Source organism: Heteronotia binoei, chromosome 15 (assembly GCF_032191835.1).
Source record: "Heteronotia binoei isolate CCM8104 ecotype False Entrance Well chromosome 15, APGP_CSIRO_Hbin_v1, whole genome shotgun sequence".
In the NCBI taxonomy this organism is placed as follows: domain Eukaryota; kingdom Metazoa; phylum Chordata; class Lepidosauria; order Squamata; family Gekkonidae; genus Heteronotia; species Heteronotia binoei.
In genome coordinates, this window is record NC_083237.1 from 42,281,977 (window position 1) to 42,301,020 (window position 19,044).

At 40.7% G+C, this 19,044-nt stretch overlaps 1 protein-coding gene across 1 annotated transcript in view; it reads left to right on the forward strand.

Moving 5' to 3' along the window:
* The window catches only part of LOC132583585 (olfactory receptor 10A7-like), a gene marked incomplete at its 3' end in the record, with an annotated part of 29,179 nt that overhangs the window by 5,832 nt on the left and 4,303 nt on the right, over positions 1 to 19,044 (forward strand). Inside the window, exon 3 of the mRNA XM_060255209.1 lies at positions 17,315 to 18,250. Coding sequence (XP_060111192.1) covers positions 17,315 to 18,250 — 936 coding nt within the window. The remainder of the gene's footprint in view (positions 1 to 17,314; positions 18,251 to 19,044) is intronic.

Below are 19,044 nucleotides of genomic sequence, written 5' to 3' on the forward strand. Positions count from 1 at the left end.
TCAACAGCCACACAAGGCAAATACCAACTTGAATGAGGGAGCAGGAGAAGACAATGGAGTTGGCAATGTTTTTCTTTAACAATTTCCTCGTCGTGTTCCCAGGCTGGGTTGCCATGAAGGCCAAGACAACAGTGATTGTTTTGGCAAACAAGCAGGAAACTGCAATGGAAAAAATGATGCCAAAGGCTGATTGGTGGAGAAGGCATGATACCTTCCCAGGCTTGCCAATGAGTAGCAGGGAAGAAAGGTAGCAAAGCAGGATGGACATGAGAAGAACACAGGTGAGGATCTGATTGTTGGCTTTGACAATGGGAGTGTCCCAGTTGGTAACAAATATATGTATCGTCATACTTGTTATCACAACAAAGAAAATAGCTACAAAAACCAAAACTATTCCCAAGGGCTCTTGGTAGGATAGGAAAGTTACAACTTTGGGGATACACTGATCTTTGTTCCTGTTAGGATACTGATCTTCTGGGCACTTGATGCAATCATCCGCATCTGAAACAGAATCACAGGAATTAGTTATTCATACTATTTGTTATTCATACTTGTTTTGTTTAATGTGGAAGTAACTATAAGTGATGTCTGAAGAACTAAGGAAACAATTGTGGATCTTCAGGTAGTCAGTCTTTGTAATTCATTGACTATGTGGCAATATTTTTGACCTCCTGAAATAGGAAGATCAAAACAATTGGAATGTGATGTGGTTCAAGGGCACCTGATTCCTTGGTGACTGGACCAGACATTATTGTGGACATATCAATAGACACAAAGAACCAACAAATAGGACACATTATCTGTACTTCATAGGTGACTGGTCTCCCACTACCAGATGCTTCCTTTTCTACACATGATATAGTTTTCCTTTGGGGATTTACCATAACCCATAATCCCTTGCAGCTTCTTATCTTCGATATTTCAGGGCTCTGTCTGGTTCTTGAGCAGAGCCCATCCTGCAGCTGATAATTAAACACTCTTTATATCACTTTTTAAGTACTGCCAATACTTGCTTTGGGTGTTCTGAAACATGAGAAACTATATGAAAATAGTTTTAAAAGATACAGATAAACAAATATTGGACGATACCCTCAGATAAATCAGGGTACTTTTACTTACCTCTCTTGTTAGAAATCATGTCCTCTGGGCATAGAGTACAGTCATAACAACAAACTGGTTGATCCTTCTTAATTTTTCTGCTGTACCCAAGATTGCAGCTCTCAACACACTTGGAACTGGGCAACATCTAATCCAGGAAACAGAATAAATATGCAGCGCAAATTTATGGGTATGTTTCCAGTTGATATCAAGGAACTTTCTTGGTCCAAATCTTATAAGATATTAAGTTTGTGTTTGATATAAGGGGGTCAGGAGTAGAATGATACAATCATAGAGTTGGAAGGAACACCCAGGGTCATTTAGTCCAACCCCCTGCATAATGCAGGAAATTCACTTATACCTCCTCCTAAGAACATAGGATCAGCATTGCTGTCAGATATCCATCTACCCTCTGTTTAAAAACCTCCAAGGAAGGAGAGCCCACAGCCTCCTGAGAAAGCCTGTTCCACTGAGGAACTACTCTAACTATCAGGAAGTTCTTCTTAATGTGTTAGCCAGAAACTCTTCTGATTTAATTTCAACCCACTGGTTCTGGTCCTACCTTCCGGTGCAACAGAAAACAATTCAGCACCATCCTCTATAAGGCAGCTCTTCAAGTACTTGAAGATGGTGATCATATCACCTCTCAGCCACCTTGTCTCTATGCCAAACATACTCAGCTCCTTCAACCTTTCTTCATAGGACTTGGTATCCAGACCCCTTACCATCTTTGTCACCCTCCTCTGGACCCATTCCAGCTTGTCTATGTTCTTAAAATGTGGTGCCCAAAACTAAGCACAATACTCCAAGTGAGGTCTTACCAGAGCAGAGTAAAGTGATACCATCACTTTGCATGATCTGGACACTACACTTTTGTTGATACAGCCCAAAATCACATTTGCCTTTTTAGCCACCACATCACACTGTTGACTCATGTTCAGTGTATGGTCCCGTAAGACCCCTAGATCTTTTTGGCACATACTACTGCCAAGACAAATTCCCCCCATCCTGTAATGATGCATTGGATTTTTCCTACCTAATTGCAGAACTTTACATTTATCCCTGTTAAAATTCATTTTATTGGTTTTGACCCAGTTTTCCAGCTTGTCAAGACCATCCTGTTTCTGTCTTCTACTGTATTTGCAATCCATCCCAATTTAGTATCATCTGCAAATTTAATAAGCATTCCCTCTATTCCTTCATCCAAATCATTGATAAAATGTTGAAAAAACAGGTCCCAGGACAGATCCTTGAGGGACCCCACTTGTCACTCCTCTGCAAGACAATGAAGAACTATTCACAAGTACTCTTTGGGTCAGCCAGTTAAAGATCTACCTAACAGTAACAAGATCCAAACCACATTTTACCAACTTGTCAGCAAGAATAATATGTGGAACCTTATCAAAAGCCTTACTGAAATCAAGATAAACTGGATCAGCATTCCCCCGATCCAGCAAAGTAGTAATCCCCCCCCCCCAAAAAAGGAAATAAGGTTAGTTTGACATGGCTTATCCTTGAGAAACCCATGCTGGCTCTTAGTAATTACAGCCATCTTATTTAGGATGTTCATTACCTGCAACAATAGCTTTTATATAAGGATTTAAGTTAATATCTTCTCTTATTATACTGAATATATATTCCAGTTTGGTCATTTAAACAGCGTAAATTTTGTTAATTGTATACTTGAACACTTGCATAGAAAACAGTAAATGGAAATAGTACGTAGGAATTTTGTATAATATTTTTAATAGGAAGAATGGCAACTGAAACATGTCAAAAAGATAAAAGGAAAGTAGTTAAAACAGATGAAGACCATAGAATTGAAGAGGTGGTAAAAAAATTATCATGAACACTAGTGCATCAAATGGAACAGTTTGAGCAAAGGACCTGAGCAAAGAGGCCAAATTTACTTCAGATTATCCAAAAATACAAGGATAATACAAAATATTCCAGAATTTTAGAGTGAATTTAAGATTTGCATTCAATAACAAGCTGTCCCAAGATATGTTGGTCAATTACACTTACAAGAAAAGAGAAATACTACTTAAAGTAGTAAAAAAAAAAGTGCAGATCTTTCAGGACCTACCAAGAAGTGGATTAAAGAAAAGATGTTGATCTTCTGAGAGAGATATTATGAAAGGAAGAAATAATATAGCATTGGAAAGTAACATTTGCAATAGAGGTATACTTGTAAAAAGGGGAGGGAGATAAGTAATTGAAACAGAAGAATAATCTAAGCAACTGGTTAAAGAATTGCAAGTGGAGGATTTACATAGAGGAAATGAAGGAAAATCTCCAAGCAACTCAAAGCAAAGTTGACAGTATGACCTCCAAAGGAGAAAATTAGCACATAAAAGGATAAATTGGATGTGGCAACAACATCAGGACAAGATGGATAAATTAAAAATAATATCAGTAAATATTAATGGACTGAACTCTCCTTTGAAATGCGCTAAAACTTTTAATCAACTTAAAAGCAAAATTTTTTGCCTGCAAGAAATTCATATAAAGAAGAAACATGGGCTTATTCTAAATAATAAAAAGGTTGAATGTATCCTGCTTCAGCTCAAAACAAAAAAGTGTGTAGTAGACATTTATACAAACAACCCATAATTATTAGAAGAATTAAGAGATCCCGATGGAAGATATCTAATCTTTAAAATGAGACTCCTGGAAGGCAAGGCAAGCAAGATAGGAACAATATATGCACCAAATGATGCTAAAGTTTTTTGTTGTTTGTTTAGAATTTCTTCCACATCTGCTAGAATTTCAACTATAATGATCTTTGGAGACATGAACTGAGTAAGAGATCCAAAGAGAGACAGATCAAGGAATATTAAAGGTGAGAAATTACCCCAAAATGTATTCCAATATTTGAAAATGCTGAAACTGGAAGGTGCCTGGAATATCAAGCACTCATAGAGATTTTGCCCCCCACCTTTTTTTTCCCCAGACAGGCATCTAATTCAGACAGGCAAGAATAGATATATGTTGCATATCTAGATAAAGCAGATATTCATCTGAAGATATTTCCAGGTCATAATCCCATAGAAGTAGTCTGGCAACTGAACAGAAAATCAAGAGGAAGATGGAGACTAAATGAAGCTCTTTTACCACAATTTAAATGTAGTAAGCAAGTGCAAATAAGACTTGGGAAAATTCTTTAAAACAAACATTATAGAAGAAATGTCATTGGCTACAATTTAGGAAACAAGTAAAGCTTTTATTAAAGGAATTTTACTAGCAGCCACTGCCCAAAAGAAGTGAGAAAAATTAGAATCTAAGATAACAGTAGAAAAAAAACTGGATCAAGAACATAAAAACAATTTTAATAAAGATACGCTAACAGAGATAAAACAATTAGAAAACCAATTTGACATGTTAGAAGTGGACGAGGTATGGAAGAAACAAAAATTTCTAAAACAAAGGCATTTAGCACACGAACAAACCAGGCAGATATTTGGTGTAATGTCTAGGGAAGAAAAAGGGGGGGGGGGGGGAGTAATAACATGTGTAAAGAAACATCAAATTACATATGCAGAAAAAGCAATACAGGAACAGTTTATCAATGCTTTTTCAGGATTATATAAAACAAAGACCGTTTTCGCACACAGCTTACCTCGCAGTCACAATCCTGTTCCCTCCACAGCATCCGGTCGGATTTCCCACCATCTGCGCTGGAGTTACAGGAAGTGCCGGGGCTTCTGCATAGCAAATGTAAACTGGGTTTTAGCGGTTTACGTTTGCTACGCAAAAGCTGTGGCACTTCCTGTAACTTCAGTGCAGATGGTGGGAAATCCGACCGGATGCTGCGGAGGAAACAGGATTGTGGCTGCGAGGTAAGCTGTGTGTGAAAATGGTCAAAGTCTGTTTCAGAAGAAATATTAAGTTTATGCCAGAAACTGGCCTCAGAAGCTATACATGATAGCAGTAGTATCCATATCCTAGGTGAATATTCTAATAGCCATGTTACAGTGCTTGGACAGTACCAGCTTTACTGAACAGCCCTAATTATGCTTACATTGGGAATGAATCCCACTGAACTGTGAGACCTACTTTGTAGTAAATATACCTTAGACAGAGACACAAATAAGCACTTTGTTGTTACCTCCTTAAATCGACCGTTCCACACAATGGCTTTCTCATTAATAGTGAACTCTTGGCTTGATGAAATCTTTCCGACCTGGACCTTAAGGAAAGATTGGTTGGGAAAAGTGACCCAGTTGATGATATCATACCCAGTTGACAGTGCCTCATTCTCAAACATGACTTCGTGCCCAGCACCATTATTAAAGTGGATGTTTTTCAGAAAAGAGTGTACCTTTACGGGAGGAGAATACAAGTAAACTTTATAAGGCGTACAATGCCATCCAAAACAGAAATAATACCCTTTTCAGTGCATTAAAGTAAATGATTTTAGCAGGTTGCAACCCTATTTAAGGTAGAACTGGGAGTCTGTTTCTTTAGTGTGTCCCCTCTAGTATTCAATGTGCATGGAAAGTTTTACTGTAGACAACCTTAAAAGATGCCTGAGGTCTTTTCTGCATTCTTATTTCCCTCACTTGTAAGTTCCTGCTGCTTTGCTTAGTGTGCAAAGAGAATGGCAAGAAAAGATTTTTATGGGACTAAAACATTTTGTGGGTTTTTGGGAGATGCTTTATGAAAGGGAAATGATGCAGGTGAACAGTTACCAGTAATCCCAAGTGCAAACTATGTGCAGATTTATGTCTCTGGCTAAACCAATTGCAGAGAGGGCTCCTGGGTATATTTATTATTGTAAGATATCCAGTGTTCTGCTTCCTTATAAAAGTATTGCAACAACTGTTGCTTATACCACAGAAATGATACAAGTTATTAATCAACATGCCAGCTGTTGCTGATGCTAAACTGCATAGTTTCAGTGATGCAGATGGTTTTTCTTACAAAGGCTCTTCATGAATCTCTTGTTGTTGAACACTGATGTAGCTTGGCTCTTCAACCATAAAAAGTTGCCTATCCCTGCTCTATTCTAAGGTGTCCAGGCAATTTTACTTTACAGCTTCTGCCAGGAAGTGTGATTGTCAGGGGTCGTTTTGTAGAAAAATAGGTGGTGGAACTCATCCAGAAATTGTTATGCAGCTGCACCTACTATTCAATGGGCAAAGTAGGATGGAGGAGGTGGAACTTTCAGAAAGGTTCAGGAGCTGTGCTCCTGTGAGCTCCCGCTGAATCTGAGGCCTGGTAATTGTGCCCACACCATGAAGTTGATTACACAAATGCATATACCTGCCATGGCTGAACCTTCAAATACTCATATTTGCTCTCCTCCAGCACCCTTCTTGGCCTGGACAAGTACATGGCATGTAAAGCATGTGCTATAGCATAGACAACATTGTAGATATTGTAGCTCTGACCAGTCATAGCCATCTCAAAATGATTTCCAGGTAAATGCTCCAGGTTTTCTTCTCCTGTACACTTTGTACAGCTGGTAAAATTTGACTCATTAAAACAACACTGGAATACAGATGTCCAGAAAAAGCAGAGAAAATGCTCCAGTGTCTTATCAAGTTTTAAGTTCTGGAGAAAAGCCTGGAATTGTGGTACTTCATTTGTGTGGCTCAAGAAAGACAGTGTGCCTTGGAAAGTTTGTTTGCAGAAGCCATACACGGAGATTGAGTTGGTAAAATCCCACTGAGGTGATGTGATCCAAACCCTTCCCACATAAGTCTTGGCCACGAATTCATAAATGTCTAACACTATTGATAAAGCAAGCAGAGACTGAAAGTTGCCACTCACAACCGTCACGTTGACATCAGCCGATAAAAATTTTTCAGGAAACTTTTTATAGTTTTCAGCATGAGCAGTGAACTTTGCATTAGTAATTATTTCAGTCCTTTCCAAGTAGACAACACAAATGCTGTTCTGGGTAAGCAAAGGCATCAGAATCTGCAGAAAGCTTTCTCCCTCATCATCTTTTGAAACAATGACACCAATCCATGTCCACTTGAAATGCAGAAGGAGCCAAACAATCCCCATCTGATGAGTACTGACCCTTGGTGCCACATGGTATAAATAACTGAATTCACTTTTACCAAAGAACGTAGTCTCATATGCACCATAGGTGAGCTAATGGGGAGGGGGAAAAACACAATAAAATGTAATCCTAATCACAAGGCTGTCAAAATAGACAAAGTGTTAGTAGAGGAATTGTTTTACTCCATGGCATGCAGAAGTTTCATTTTATATGTACAAAATTCAACAGAACATGCATGCAGAGCTCAGAATAGCTGCAATCTTCAGTTTTTATATTAAAACATTTTCACAGATATAGAAAATTGCATAAACCATCTCACCTATCCCTGTACCCAAACTAGGACCAGTTATCATTAGGCATCAATCTTACGCAGTTCTGACCACAATGCCTTCCTGCAAGACATTTTTTAGCTGTTATAATTCAAAGAAATACAAAAACCAGAGTCTGTCATGAGAGGAAAGGTAAAGTTTTTCATACAGAATTACTGATTTCTGAATATACCACAATCGTTAGCTCAAAAATATATTCTAGATCAGTCATTGAATTCACAAAGATGCTCATGATTCCCACCAAAAGAGCATTATGCTTATTTAATGGTAGCATCCCTTTGAAAACTCTTTCTTTCTTTTTCCGGTTTTTTTTCCAGCAATAATGGCCATATTCTCCTCTGTGTAGCACAATGACTATCATGGCTAAGGCATAGAAACTGGAAGATTTAAGATGCCATATCTCTCTCTCTCTCTCGGCTTGACTTCGCGAACGAAGATTTAAGAAGGGTGCAGTAGTCCACGTCTGCTGCAGGCTCGCTGGTGGCTGACAAGCCCAATGCGGGACAGGCAGGTCCGGCCACAGTGGCTGCAGGGAAAAGTCTGATTTGGGGTTGGTGCTGTAGCAGTGCGATTTTCCCTCAATCTCCTTTTGTCCTCAAGACCAGCTATGCGTGCGTTCTCAAAGGAAGAGACAGCCTGGTGGATGGTGTGCCTCCATGCTTTGCGATCTGAGGCTAGGTCAGACCACTGGTGATGGTTGATGTGACAGGTGCCAAGGGATTTCTTCAAGGACTCCTTGTACCTCTTCTTTGGTGCCCCTCTATTTCGATGGCCGGTGGAAAGTTCGCCATACAGAGCAATCTTGGGAAGGCGGTGGTTTTCCATCCTAGAAATATGCCCTGCTCAGCGCAGCTGCGTCTTCAACAGCAGTGCCTCAATGCTTGTAACCTCCGCCCTCTTGAGGACTTCAGTGTTGGTCACAAAGTCACTCCAGTGGATGTTGAGGATGGTGCGAAGGCAGCGCTGATGAAAGCGCTCAAGGAGTCGCAGGTGATGATGGTATAAAACCCACGATTCGGAGCCGTAGATGAGGGTTGTCATCACAACCGCTTTGTAAACATTGATCTTTGTGCCTTTTTTCAGATGCTTGTTGCTCCACACTCTTTTGTGCAGTCGGCCAAATGCACGGTTTGCCTTTGCCAGCCTGTTTTCAATCTCCTTGTCGATCTTGGCATCTGAGGAGATGATGCACCCCGGGTAGCTGAACTGCTGGACTGTCTTCAGAACTGATTCACCCACAGTGATGCAGGGAGGGTGATAATCTTCCTGGGGTGCAGGCTGGTGGAGAACTTCTGTCTTCTTCAGACTAATTTCTAGGCCGAATAGCTTGGCAGCCTCTGCAAAGCAGGACGTCATATGCTGCAGAGCTGATACCGAGTGGGAGACGAGTGCAGCATCATCAGCAAACAGTAGCTCGCGGATAAGTTTTTCCATTATCTTGGAGTGAGCCTTTAGTCGCCTCAGGTTGAACAGGCTGCCATCGGTGCGATAGCAGATGTAGACACCATCGTCATCATCTAGATCTACTGCGGCTCTTTGAAGCATCATGCTAAAGAAGATCGTAAAGAGAGTTGGCGCGAGAACGCAGCCTTGCTTTACACCTGTGCCTATTGGGAAGGGCTCCGAGAGGTCGTTGCAGTGTCTGACTTGGCCTCGCTGGTCTTCATGTAGCTGGATGATCATGCTGAGGAACCTTGGGGGACATCCTAAACGTTCCAAGATTTGCCACAGGCCTTTCCTGCTAACGGTATCGAAAGCTTTGGTAAGGTTGACAAAAGTCACATATAGACCCTTGTTCTGTTCCCTGCATTTCTCTTGGAGCTGCCTGAGAACAAATACCATGTCGGTGGTGCTCCTGTTAGCTCTGAAGCCGCACTGGCTCTCTGGGAGGAGTTCTTCTGCAATGGTGGGCACCAGTCTGTTCAGGAATATTCTGGCAAGGATTTTGCCTGCGATGGAGAGCAGGGATATCCCCTGGGATAAGCCCACCCCTCCCCCCCAGATGCCATATATACACTCACCAAAGCTACACAGAACTTTGGATTGTGTTATCTGAGGACTGTTCAGACCCACTCCCCACAAACTCATGTTTGATCTACTTCAATGTGAAGCTTTGAACAGCCCAATGCTATCCATATGTATGGAATACATACTTGTTTAAAAGCTTTACCTCTTGCCTTGAATTTTTGTGTTAATTACAAGGAGATGTGAATCTCAAAAATGACAACTATTTGTTCATGTTCTGAAATGAACACAGTTTATTGAGGGGCTGCTTTGTCAGAACATGATGGAACAAGAAGTATATGCCATCCAGACCCAAATATAAATGCACATACCTGTGGAATCTTGTAGATGCTCAAAATGGTGGCCATATGGATGGCGTTATCTATAGCGAGCCCCCCAATAACAGACAGCACATCTGTCCCCTTATCACACTTGTAATTAGGTACATTTTTTTGCTGAGTGAAGAGTAGATCCAGAATGGTTGCATATGTGATCCTTGCATAAAATTGGTCATCATAGATGTGAAAGCCCAGGGTGATATTGGGTAAGAGTCTAGGGTTCTTATTGATCTCATAAATGGCAAAAATAAAGGCGAGGGCATGCTGATAATTCTTATACACCACCCTGTAATAATATTGACATTGATAGAGAAACTTCTGTTAGTGATTGTGAGTGGGTTCCAGCCAGCTTTTTTGCTAAGTCTTGCCTAGTTACCCTCCTTGCTTTATCTCACATGGGTTTTGTCTACCCCGACATAACTTTTTTCAGGTGTTGATACCCTCCTTCCTATTCCACTCTGTCTCCTTCAGGGCAGGCGAACTGAACATTGCTGCCTTCCTATCATTGGAAGGAAAGAAAGCCCTGTATACTGATTCCCTTGCAGCCTGCCTTGCCTTCCTTCCAGCAGGTACAATCAATTACTTTACCTTGCCTGCCCTCCATGCACAATCAGGATCTTTAAAAATATATAATGCAAAGGCAATTTTGTGACTTTTCTTGCAATATTGCATAGCAATGTAACATCAAATGATAAACTGATATCATAACTCTTGTCATGACTCATAGTAGTTTATTGCTTATTTATATGACAACTGTGCCACAGCAGGTCAAGAAAAATGTATATGGTCTGATCTTCACCACTGCACAGTGCAATATGTTACAATATTTATTCATGTATTGACTGATAATATTCACCCAGAGCAGTATAATGGCTGAGAACAATAAAACAATAACTCCATCACCTAAAGAAATTAAAAGCTGCAAATAAACCACAGGGACAAATAAACCAATAGCTGATAAGAAAACAGGCCAAACAATCCTGATACACCCCTGAACCTAATGCTTGGCAGATAATCAAGTTTTCCTCTGATGCATTTCTCACATGCCATAAAAATACAAATACTTTGTTTGGCCTAAAGCCTTAAGTATTTTGCCTGTTGCATAAAAAAAAGAGAATTGTTTAAAGACTGAAAAGTTTATATTGTAGCATAGGGTTGAACTTATACTGTGTCTATTGGTCTATCAAGGTCAATATTGTTTACTCTGACTGTCAGCAGCTGTTCAGGGTTTCAGGCTGAGAAATTTCTTACCATCTACTACCTGATCCCTTTAAGTGGAGATGCCAAGGATTGAACCTGGGACCTTCTGCATGAAAAAGATGCTTTGCCACTGAGCCTTGACCCCACAGCTTTTGGAGTGGTTATCAAGTACCCTCCTGTTAAAAGCACTGATAGGGGTACTAATGCCTGCTCATTCCAGAATGTTTTAGGTATTTATGTCATGTGTATAATTCTGTACTTCTGCAACTTTGTACTCCATTTTTACAATTGCTGTGTAAAAGTGAAACTTCTGTTTATGTGATACATTACAGGTGTTGCTGAAAAGCAATCCCATGTTCCTTCTTGGTAGAAAAAAAAGCACCAACATTCAAAATCCAGTAGGTGGGCAAATCAGGAGAACAAAATGTAATTAACTTTGATAGAAAAACCCTTGCAGAGATATATCTTCCAGTCAACTAGTTTTCAAAGAGTTGGATCCAGACTGCTTTTCTACTGGTAAAAGGAGAGGAGGGGAATTCTTTGACTATCCAAAACATCTTTACAGGGGATCATGGAACCTGCATGGACAAGAACCATGTAGGACTAGGAATTTAGTAAGAAGAACTGGGTGAGGTTGTTATTTACCTGGTAATATAAGGTGAAGTCGGAAAAAACAAACAAACTTGGGTGAGCGTGAGTGAAACATTTGGCTTGATCCTGCCCAAAATTTACAGCCAAGTTTTTTCTCAAACTTGTATGCCTCTGTATTTATTTCTGTATGTTTCTGCACTCATTTTTAAAATCTTATATTCTGAAATGCATAGCTCAGATTAACATAATCAGTAGTTTACGTTCTGAATAAAACTTTGTTGGTCTTAAAGGTGCACTTGACTCCTTCTTTGTTCTACAATTCCTTGACAAATAAGCCCCTTTGCCTTTTAGAAGCATACTGGGGCTAGAAATCCTACTGATTCAATAGTTACAGAGCCATGATGTAAAAAGCTGCAGCTGTTGAAACTCCACCCCTTGTTACAAATGCCAGTAATCCTAAACTTCCCCTGGAAAGTACATTTATTCCCACTACTTACATGATCTCATACTCTTCCCTAACTGGAGGCTTCTGAAAATCAATCAAGAGAGAGTTTTTATGCATCAGGGATAGGACCCCACCAATGATGATATCCCCTGTCCCATATAGATGGTTTGGTAAGATTTCTCCATAATTACATTTCCCTTTCAAATTTGTCCAGCACGCAAGAGAAGGAAGCAGGATCAGCAAGAGCAGCAGGAGCAACCACCTGAGTGCATAGACATGCCTCCCCAGGCCACAGCTGCACAGCTGCATTCTGTTACCATGTCTGCTGCAGCAGGCACCATAGTAGAACTTGAGGCATCCCTCCCTACAAGACACCACACAGATGGTGGATTTGTGGACCTAGAGACCCTGTTCAAAAGCTTTTGTCTGTCTGGTGACTAGAGGGTGGAGGTAGCCTTACTCTGCCATGGAGCAGAACCCCAGCTCCAATTGTCACATTGTGACTTCTTCACCCAAGCAAGTTCAGAATTTACCTACCAGTGCTTTAAATCTGGCCTTTTTCAGTGACACAACAAGAAGGGACATTAATAACAGTGATTCTGATAATTACTGAGTAGATTAACACCCTCCCTAACGGCACAGATTGTCTGCGCAAATGGGAAAATATATTTGTATGTTTTCTGTCAATCTTGTCTTTACTTCACAGAGAGCAGGTAGTGACATCACCTGAGTATTACTTGAATGTAATTAAAGTATTACTTGAATCTGGCCATTCACCATCTGGCGTATTGGTCCTTATCTCCTAAGGGGCAAACTGCTGTGGAATTTGGGGAGAATATTAGCGGAGTGCACCTTGCGGGTGAAATAAGTATTTTTTTCAGATTCAGGAATTAAAGAGCTGAAAATTATTGGTATTCTTAGCTAGCCAGGTTCCAGATACCAGCTTGGTATTTGGATTTGGGGGTTTCTTTGGGTGGAGGTGATTCCAATATTATTCAGCTCCATTTTTTAACTATGGATAATCTTTCGGGGGGGGATGGAAGGACTTTTGTTTTTTGAGTAAATTGCAGCAAAATTGCAGTGGAGCTGCTGATGCCTGTTCTTGAAATAACTCCCAAGTTTCAAGTGAATTAACAAACTGTCCTCAGCCATCCACCATTGTTTCCTGGGGGGGGGGAGGGGATTCTATGCTTTCTCTAGGACACATAATAGTCAGAGTTTCATCCAATTTGTCTAAATTGTATACAGAGTGAGTCAGTTCTGCTAATTATTGGGATGAGATCATTATTTATTTATTTATTTATTGCATTTATATCCCACCCTCCCCTCATGAGTCTTCGATAAGTACAAATCTCATAAGTCTTGGCAACATTCTCAGTAGCAAGAGAATGATAGCCTAAAATCAGCCTTGATTGATTTTTCATATGGATTTAAATTTCACAAACCACTTAGGAACATTTGTCAAGATGTTTTTGACCAAGTGGTTGACAGGTTGTGTTACTGAAAAGGGCTTTCAGGTTTTAAACTTTGGATGCCCCATGATGGATGTCATGCCTGATGCAGCATAATGAGGGATATGTTTGGCCTAGGATATTGACCTAGATCTTATTTGTGGCTGGGAGCCAGAGGCCTAGAGTATCAGTTCTCTTACAAAGGAATTTCAAAGGGAGATTAGAAAGAGTGGCTGATGAATTGCAACTGATAATGAAGCTTAAGACAATGCAGCCTCCTGGACTGAATAAAGACCAAGGTTTCCTCTCTCATTACTAATGCTAATTCTCCATGCCTACTATCCCTCTGCACATCACATCTAATCCAATCAAGTCTGCGATCATCATTTTTCTGCTATTGTGATTTGCATATGAAATCACTGTACTCTCCAAGATTAAGGACAGAAGGGCTCTCATTCAAGTTGTATCTGAAAAAGTGAGCAGTGAATCATGAAAGCTCATACCCTGCCACAAATTTTGTTAGTATTTAAGGTGCTACTGGAGTTTAGCTATTTTCTAATCTTCCTTAGTTGGTATCTAGCCACAAGACCCTCAGAAATTAACAGAAGATTTGCAGAGGGATTTATTAATGTGTTCATTCCCCTGAAAGTTAAACATTCAGTAACTAGGCCAATGGTTTTGTTTGTTTGTTGTTAAAAAATGATGTAATCTCCCTAAAGGATGTAAGAGAAAGAGGAATAAGTATATAACAAAGCAATGAATGCTATTAAAAAGCTGGGAGTTAAGCTTCTACCTTTTAAAAAAGTCACTTGAAGGTCATATCTTCATGGACAGTGGCCATCTCTGCTATAAATAAATCAGCCTTGAGGTTAGTAATGGTGAAGTCCTCAGCCACCATATGTATTTTATCTTTTCTAGAAATACCTATAATGTCAGCTTAAAATTGAATAGAATGAGAATTGAATAGAATGAGAGGAGTTAAATATCTATAGATGCTTACATTACAGGCAAGATCACGAGACATAACACTAGTACCAAGTAATTCTGTGTGCCTAGGGACATATTTTGTTTAGTTGTTTTACATTTGGTGAATCAATAATTTAAATAATAATATTGACAATAAAATCAAACAGCAGAAAGATGAAGCCCATTTCTCCACCATTTGTGGCCCCACCCTCCATAATGTTTGTGGCCCAAGCCTCCATAAATGAATGTATGTCAATGCTGGGCATGCCTTGGTCCATAGACAACTCATGCACCGTGGCCAATGGGGAAAAGCTGTCATAAAACGTGTACCGCCTCCCACTTAGCAGCTTTGTCATCAGGTTTCCTCTTGCTCTTCTGGTCTTAGACGGCTCTTAGTGGGTCACTCAAATGCCAAGCAGAAATCTGGGAAATAAATCAAATTGGAATGGATGATGGAATGGATGATTGAAAGCTCTAGAGAATAGGCCAGATTTGCCCCTTTTCCTAAAGATCTGCAGAAATTATCTTTGATTCTATCACAAATCTGGTAAACCAGAGGAAGGTAATGCCTTCTCTCAGTAGATTGTTGTTGAAAAAATTATTGGATTGGAGCTCATGGAAGAACTTCCCATGTGTAACACTCTTTGTGCTAGATTTAGGCAGGCAGTCATGTTGGTCTGAAGCAATAGAACAAAGTTGGAGTCAAGTAGCACTTTTAAGACCAATAAAGTTTTATTCAGAATCAAAGCTTTCATGTGCATGCAGTAAAACTGCCTGTGCTGAATGAAAGTTATTGTACCCCCATGATTGTTTGGATGTATGCAAGATATTTTCATCTGAAGCTGTTTCAAAACCAAATTGAATTAGATATTGCAAACCATCTGTTGTACATTCCCATGCTTCATGTGCCCATTGTTATTTCATTTTTAAAAAAAGGTATACTAAACTACTCTGCGTGGCTTCAGTTATTTATTTGTTTATTTATTTTAGATTTCTATCCCACTCTTCCCAAAAAATGGGCTCATGGCAGTACTGCTTCTGCTCCTGGCAGAACTGCACAGTAAAATTTACATTTCTCTCATTCATCACTGAATTTCACCCATTGGGTTGTGACTGTTGTAGCCTACCACTTCCATCAGTTAAGCATAGAGCTTTCTCTGCCAAAAGGCTCTTTCCAGTTTCCACTGAAGGAAATTAGCTACTTAACTCAGTAGAATGATAGGATAAAAACAACTGCTACCTTTCCCAAGCATGGAAATTATTGTGGGCGGCAAATATAAATCCATGTAAATCAGATTTTTCTCTGGATGGAAACAATTATTTGTAGAAAATAGCAAAGATAAAAGGACTTAAGCTGATGAGCAGCAGATTCAGGACAGACAAAAGGAATATTTCTTTATACAGCAAGTGATTAAAATGTGGAATTCGCTGCCAGAAAATGTAGTGATGGTCACAGGTACAAATAGCTTTAAAAGGGGATTGGACAGATTCATGAAGGATCAGTCTACTGGTGGCAATTAGCAATGGTGTCTAAAAGAAACCTCTTAATCCAAGTGCCAGGAGGGTTGCCAAGTCTGTGTTGAAAAATACCTGGATACTTTGGGGGTGGATTTGGGAGAGGGCAGGGATTGGGGAGAGGAGGGGTCTCAGCATAGTGCAATGCCATAGAATCCACCCTTCGAAGCAGCCATTTTCTCCAGGGGAGCTGATCTCTACCTGCTGGAGAACAGTTGCAAAAATGGTTCCATGAAGTAGAGATCATACAAAAAAATAAAAATACACAGTGTGTCTTTTACATCAGGCATGCAACAAGTTTCTCATCCCAAGAGGCAGGTTTCATACAGAAGACTTCATAGGCAGGGCTTTTCTTGTAGTAGGAACTCATTTGCATATTAGGCCACACACCCCTGATGTAGCCAATCCTCCTGGAGCTTACAGTAGGCCCTTTATTAAGAGCCCTGTAAACTCTTGAAGGATTGGCTACATCATGATGATGATATTGGATTTATATCCTGCCCTCCACTCCGAAGAGTCTCAGAGCAGCTCATAATCTCCTTACCTTCCTCCCACAGACACCCTGTGAGGTGGGTGGGGCTGGAGAGGGCTCTCACAGCAACTGCCCTTTCAAGGACAACCTCTGCCAGAGCTATGGCTGACCCAAGGCCATGCTAGCAGGTGCGAGTGGAGGAGTGGGGAATCAAAACCGGTTCTCCCAGATAAGAGTCCGCACACTTAACCACTACACCAAACTGGTGTGTGTGGCCTAATATGCAAAGGAGTTCCTGCTACAAAAAAAGCCCTGTTGTACCAGCTGACTGGCTCTGGTGTATTGTTTTTAAAATATTTCATTTTCTTTCCAACTGTAGCTATTTTCCTGCCATCCCCACTTTCAGCTAAAGCTGAGTTTGTTTAATTAAATTCCTGCCTTATAGCTAGGCTTTCCAAGTTCTCGCCAGGGGGTTCCCCAATTTCAGGACCTCCATAACAAACCAGCAGAGGGAGCCCCACTCCAAAGAGCTCTGGTGCACCATGACATGCCTGGGATGATGATGTCACCTGAAAGTGATGCTAATGCACCAGGCATGTCATGCATGCAACATTCTAGCAATCAGGTTAAAAAACTCTATGGTGACATAGAGTTTTTACTTGATTGCTAGAGTGTCATGTGCATGACGTGCCTGGTGTGATAACATCACTTCTGGGTGAAAATAATCCTCCAACCAGAGCCAGGTAAGACTTGGCAACCACAAGTCCATACTTCAGGCCTTACTCTGGCCTTGTTTCCTGGTAACTGTCTACTTTTTTTGCCTCTTTTGCTGTGTTTTGTTGTGTTAAGTATTTATTTGGTTCTTTGACTCTTTGTATGGCTTGCCTTACAGATGGATCATACCAACCCCTGGCAGTGGATCAGAATGACACTCGAGTATCAGTATTTATTTTCCTGGGATTTTCAGCAAAGCCACTGGGACAACTCCTATTTTTCCTTCTCTTCTTGACTATCTACACCCTGATCCTGTTGGGAAATGGCTTCATTATTTTCCTCACACTAATCAGCCCAGCCCTTCAGACACCCATGTATTTCTTCCTTCGTAATCTCTCTTTTGTCAAGATTTGCTATAGTTCAATCACTCTACCTCAATTACTGATTAGTTTTATCAATGGAAACAACAAGATTTTCTTCATCGGCTGTGCAGTCCAGTTGTATTTTTTCCTGCTTCTTGGCAGTGCAGAGTGTTACATCCTGGGTGCTATGGCATATGATCGGTACGTGGCTGTGTGTCATCCTCTGAGGTATATGACCATCATGGGCAAACGTTCCTGTTCCCTGCTGGTTGTTGGGTCTTGGTGGAGTGGCATGCCAGTTGCCTTTGCTCAAACCACCTTGACTTTTATCTCCTCATTTTGTGGTCCTAATGAAATTGATAGCTTCTGTGATATCCCTCCTGTCCTGAGGCTGGTTTGTGCTGACACTTCCCAGAATGAAATTGCTATGTTCACAATCACTATGGTCATTGTCATTGCCCCATTCACACTAATCCTTATTTCTTATTCTCACATCAAAGCTGCTGTGGTGAGGATGAGCTCATCTGAGAGCAGGAAGAAAGCTGTCTCTACGTGTTCCTCACACCTTCTAGTGGTGACTTTGTTCTATGGTTCTGGTATGGTAGTGTATATGTGTCCACAGTCCAGTGGAAATTCAGGGACAGACAAGGTGATTTCCCTCTTCTATACCATAGTCACTCCCATGCTGAATCCCATTATATATACTCTCAGAAACCAGGAGGTGAAAGGTGCCCTGAGGAAGACTATCACTAGTAATTAGTTCTCTGTAGTGGCATGAAGTTCCTGACTAGCTAAAACTGAATATACTCTCCACACAGCATTCCTGGACTGTATCCTACTGTAGAGGAACATCACACCTGAAGTCCATGGGTGCTTGAGATCATGAGCTCAATCAATGGTGGGCCCAAGGGTCTATCCTGCCCTGCCAGGCAGTTTGTTTCTAGGGTATCCTGCCATACCTACCACTCCACTGAACGTATTAGAAAAGACTATGTGGCTCTGGGTCAGAAGGTGAAGGAGCTGGGCATACAGGTTGTGTTCTCATCAGTGCTTCCTGTTGAAGACTGTGGCTTAGGACAAGAAAGAAGAATACTTCAAATAAACGACTGGCTACGTGGATGGTGTCATCAGGAAAAATTCGGATTTCTGGACCATGGCTTAAGCTTTTGAGTTGGTGGTCTTCTATCTGGAGATGGATTGCACCTTATGGCGGTAGGGAAAATGGTGTTTGGTAACAGCCTTGCTAGCCTAATAAGGAGGGCTTTAAACTAAATTGTATGGGGGAGCAATAATCCAAAGCCTCGTATGATGCCAGAAACTGGGAATAAGAACATTAAAGATTTGCAGAGAGTGGCACATATGCTAGGTAATGTTAACTTGCAGGCTTGTTCAGAAACCAAACCCTCGTGATGCATAAAATGTGGATTCTGATGTCTCTACACTAATGCACAGAGTATGGGAAACAGGAGGAACTGGAAGTCCTAATAAAGGAAGGAGACTATGACATAGTAGGCCTTACTGAAATAGGGTGGGATGACACAACTGG